This window comes from Triticum dicoccoides, chromosome 2B, assembly GCF_002162155.2.
Source record: "Triticum dicoccoides isolate Atlit2015 ecotype Zavitan chromosome 2B, WEW_v2.0, whole genome shotgun sequence".
Taxonomy (NCBI): domain Eukaryota; kingdom Viridiplantae; phylum Streptophyta; class Magnoliopsida; order Poales; family Poaceae; genus Triticum; species Triticum dicoccoides.
This window is the reverse complement of record NC_041383.1, coordinates 12,051,622-12,056,758: the sequence shown is the minus strand read 5'-3', so window position 1 is coordinate 12,056,758 and position 5,137 is coordinate 12,051,622. Positions and strand designations below refer to the sequence as shown.

At 43.8% G+C, this 5,137-nt stretch overlaps 1 protein-coding gene across 1 annotated transcript; it reads left to right on the top strand.

Annotated features, from left to right (window-relative positions):
• Positions 1–440: 440 nt before the first annotated feature.
• Positions 441–1,917, top strand: LOC119366817. The gene has a single exon (XM_037632527.1). It carries the CDS (start codon positions 441–443, stop codon positions 1,911–1,913), a length of 1,473 nt encoding a protein of 490 aa, XP_037488424.1. The 3' UTR covers positions 1,914–1,917.
• Positions 1,918–5,137: the final 3,220 nt, after the last annotated feature.

The window sequence follows — 5,137 nt, the reverse complement described above, 5'->3', positions numbered from 1 at the left end:
TTATTACAACAGATTACATCAGAAACCGGCATACTGATTGCACCAGAGCAACATTGTGGACAAGATTAAAAATATTGAAATAGAAAGTCAATGTTTTCGTGTTGCTTAGGCAGTTGGCTTGTCATTCTCACACGTTTTTGCTAGAAGCGCAAGTTATGTATTCCATGGGGTGCTAGGCCAATAATAAAGATTACAAATAGATGTAGTTTACAAGGATGCATTGACTTTCAGGTGGGGAAGCTATCTCCCCCGGTGACCGTTCAAGAAAAGCAAGGATACACCTTTGCCGGCGTGTATCACCCACCTTTCAACATATCGCCGTCAATAGTTTGGAGACTTATATTTGGTGAAGTATCTCTATAATACTTGCAGAGGCTAGTCTGTCCAGAGTCCATAGAGACCACCAACAGCTTCCATCATCGACCGTCTTCTTGCTTGCCATGGAGGTTGCCATATCCGTAGTCACGGGTGAACTAGTGAGCCGTTTCATCTCCTTCCTCAAAAACAAGTACAACTCCTCCTTGAGCCATGCACAATCAGAGAAGATGGAGGAGAGATTGCAGCACCTCCTGATGAGAGTCAGCATAGTCATCGAGGAGGCAGATGTGCGGTACATAACCAACTCTGGGATGTTGTTGCAGCTCAAGATGCTCTCAGAGGCCATGTACAAAGGATACCGCATGCTGGACACCCTGAGGTTCCAAAACCACCAAGAGAGTGCATGCTTTGACGAGGTTAGAATCAACGACTCATCTAGCAACAACTTGTATTTATCCATTCCATTCAAGCGTTCTCGGACAAAAACTGAGATGGATGACAAGACCATTCGCCTCGAGTCAGATGGTGCCTTGGAAAGCTTAGAAATTGTTGTTGCTAACATGACAGAATTTGTTGTGTTTCTGGGTGGATGTGAGCGCATGTCTCGTAGGCCATATGACGTTTATCTTTACACCAACAACTTCATGTTCAGCCGACATGCTGAAAAGCAAAAGCTCTTGAGCTTCTTGTTGGAGCACAACGATCTTCATGCACCTGCAGTTCTTCCAATCATAGGTGGTGTTGGAGTTGGGAAGAAAACATTGGTTGCTCATGTGTGTGCAGACGAAAGGGTTCGCCCACAATTCTCCTCTATTTTGCACTTGAATGGAGACAACCTCTTGATGGTACTTGACAATGGATGGACCATGTTTGGGATGATCTTGGTAGTTATAGAGTTTGCTTCCGATATAGGCGACGATGACTGGAAAATTTTTCACTTGTTTCTCGTAAGAATGAACAGAGGAAGCAAGATCATCATCATAAGTAAACTTAAAAGATTAGCCCGGTTTGGATCGGTGCAGCCTATTTTCTTAAGTGTTTTGTCTTATGACGAGTTTAGGTATCTTTTTAAGACCCTAGCATTCGGGAGCGTAGACCCCGCAGAACATCCACGACTACTGCAATTAGCAGATGAGTTTGCCAATCAGTTGCACAATAAGCAAGGTTCACTTGTAGCAATAAATACGTTCTCACATGTGTTGAGAATGAACCTCACTATTCAGTTTTGGCGTTGCATATTTGACAAGATGACAAGGCATGTTAAGAGAAACCTCTTCATACATGGTGCGCACCCCAGCAAGCTTATGGAACTAGGCCTTCCAGTCGACATAACGGACTTTGCTTTGCATCCACTTACCATGACAAGTTATACAAGTAATGTTCCAATCAAGGAGGAATCACCAAATGTGACATTTGCAGAGCTTCTAGCGGATCCGAGTGTTAGACCAGAAGGAGACTTCATTCTAATTAGATATGAATCAAGGATACCCCCTCATAAATCATTTGTTCATTTGGTTACAAGTCGTGCTCAGGATACACATGAAGGTAGTAGTAGTACCTTGTCAGGGAGGAAGCGACGTGGTGTGCCAATCTAATTTTGTTTTGGGACTTGTGTAATGTAACTCTTGTTGTATTTTTCTATACATGATAAACATATGTGTTCATGTATTATAGATATCAATTAACGTACTGTAAATTTCTAATATGTTTTTGTTTTGGATGGGGGGATTTCCCACCTGAATAAATTTCAGAATAAGGCATAGATCCAGTGTATCTACTATATAACTAAAACAGAAGACGTGAACCAACCCGTGATTAGATGGTTAAGTGAACAATGGTATCCTCAACCCACCAGGTTCAAGTTGATGATGTGCTCGCTCAGTATCTCGAAGGTGCTCATAGGGGTAGGATGTGTGTGCATTTATAGGGTTGAGCATATGTGATTGCACTATGATAAAAACAAAATACAAATAAGTCAACACGTTAATCCATAATCCATATAAGCTAAAATTATTTTATCCGTTGATCTTGCGTATGACAGCCCGGATTTAAAAGTCCGAAAGATATGACAATATTATTCATGTACGTCCTTAGGAACAAACAAATATCAATCGGATTCTAACAATATACCCCACAAAATGTTGCGAGAATTGACTGCAATACTATATTTTAGTGATTTGATTGTATGAACTAAAAATTAGAGTAAATGTTATATATTATGTTTGACTACTGGAGTAGAAAAATATTTGAAATCAGGGACATAATATGATGAAAAACCTTTTCCATGCATGTTAAGTGGACCTTTGATGAAATGACATGTGCAGTGAGATAAGATGTGCGCATGGGATCAAATAATAATGAAAATCTTTTTCCCATGCATGTTTGATTGGCCATGAGGTCATATGCGTGCATGTTACGATAACAAAGATCACGGGCATAAACTATTTAGGTATATAGTATATGGGATATGTCATGTATACAACATTTTCACACAAAAAAGAGAGCATCTGTACATCCGTTAGGAACAAACAAATATCAATCGGATTCTAATGTGCCTGATTAGAAGGACAACGTGCAACTGTACAAGTATAGACATGTGTATATAACAAAGAACTCTCAGAAATAAACAAAGGAACAGCGAAAACGTGTTAGCATAGGATAGGTACCAATTCTTGATTCGCTTCATCCTATATGGAGGGACTCCATCAATAGAACTCCACGTGGAGTATAGGATAAAAAGAACTCTACATAGAGTTGGTCATGGCAACAAAATAGAAACACACTCAGCCGGCCACATCCAAAGCACGCGCAAGAGTCAGAATCAACCAATTCTAGACAAATCAAAGTCTGCAAATCTGCTATCCGACCAGAGCACCACCAAGAAAATCAAAGTCTTCCAAAATCTGCTACCCGGGCAGAGTAAAACCAACAAAATCGAAGACTGCAGAACAAATTTGCTACCTGACAAAAGTACCACCAACAAAATCGGGTCGTCCTCCACGGGTGCTTCATCGACAAAATCGGGTTGTCCTCCGTGGATGCTTCATCGAACCGCCATCGCCGCTTGCCCGATCTGCATGCCGCCATGCCCCTATGCCGGTTCGAGGACTTCCCCGTCCTCGCTCCGCCCCGGCCGTCGATGAGGACCTACCTCGGGGTCCGGCAGCGGCGGTGGGGGACGTGGATGGCCGAAATCATGTATGGGGAGACCCATACTCGGCGGTGGCTCAGGAGCTACCATACGGCCGAGCTCGCAGCCATTGAGGACGACCGCTGGCAGGTCCGCTACCATGGCGCCACTGCCCGACTCAACTTCCCCTTCGGCACGGCTCTGGTCCACCTCGTCCCGCCAGAGCCAGGGGTGGTGAGCTCGGCCATGGCGCGGGAGGACCGTGAGGCGAGGAAGCACCTCAAGGGCAAGGCCGCCGACGAGGCCTACATGCAAGAGCTCCGCCAGCAGCACCCGGAGCTCGTGGAGGCAGAGCGGGTGATCTTTGCCGATGCTGGTGACGAGGTTATCGTTATCTCCTCCTTCAACGAGGTCAAAGGCGTCAAGGACGGCGGCGCAGAGGGCGGTGAGGTGGGCGACTTGGCTGCGAGGACGAGGAGATCGACATCGACAAGTGGAGGAGTGTCTTCCCCGACTACGAAGACGACAACACCGGCCTGGACCCAAATCGCAACACACCGTACCTGGCGAGGAAGGATTGGATCGACCTCACATTCGACCGAAAGTAGTTTAGTTAAGCTTAGTTTAGTTTAAATTTGTGTTTTTATGTTCGGTTGTGCAAAACTATATATGTTTATATTTGAATGCACGCTAAATTCGGTTAAAATTGCTTTGAATTCGATCAAATTGAAGTTTACGCCGTTAAGTTTAGATGATCGGCTAGAAATGGAAAAATATAGTGGAGTATATATATTCCAGTAAGGGTTTTACTCCGTTAACTTATAGGGGATCGGCTAGAGATGCCCTTAAGGCACAAAAAGCAGAGAAGTTAGGTAATGCATCAAACTTCTTCTTAGATATGATATCACCACTTCTCGAGGAACGAGACCCTCAAGCATATAGTGACAACTGAGTAATATCAGTTACAATGGAACCATATCTATTTATGTCTCTCAACTTCTTCAGGTCGCTAACTTTATTTTGCTTTCACGACAATGGCTATAAGAGATCTCTTACACGAAAATATTAAAATGATCATGTTTTGATTGACACAAACTAACTACAAAGGAAACTGACAAGTATTACTGCGATTATTGTGATATATATCAAGAAATTATAACATGTGCTAACTACATTCTACTAATTTGAACAAGAACTTTCATATTACATATACTCTGCATTAATAACAGTGGTATGGAAAAATTTCTGAACTCATTGGATGGAAAATATGAGAAGCGTCAAGTAAACCATTGGATGGAACATAGCGGTCGAACCCGACTGCACAGCTCTCAACCCAGTGCCATAAACAGGAGACCACGCCAATCAGGGAAACAGATCTCTCATATTCTCCAGTAACCTCCCGGCCCGGCTACCGCATTGCCTCGCGTCCTCACTTCGAGGGGGCACAGAATTCGCGGTAGGAACGCGTGCCCCAGCCTCGGTCCGATCGGGCCTCCAAGAGTATCTCCTTCCCACTTTTAATGATGCACGGGTAGGCCACTCTGGATTTGGTGCAGGATCTAGCAACGAATTGTAGATGAATCCATGGATCAACGAACGAACGGAGAAAAAGGAACAGGAGGAGAATGAGAATGGGAAGAGGGATGAATAGTACTACAGCTGTATGGAGAAAAAGTCAACATACCCCCC

Bases quoted from the DNA above. Each gene is read 5' to 3' on its own strand.
- LOC119366817 (XM_037632527.1), top strand. From the start codon at position 441: ATGGAGGTTGCCATATCCGTAGTCACGGGTGAACTAGTGAGCCGTTTC.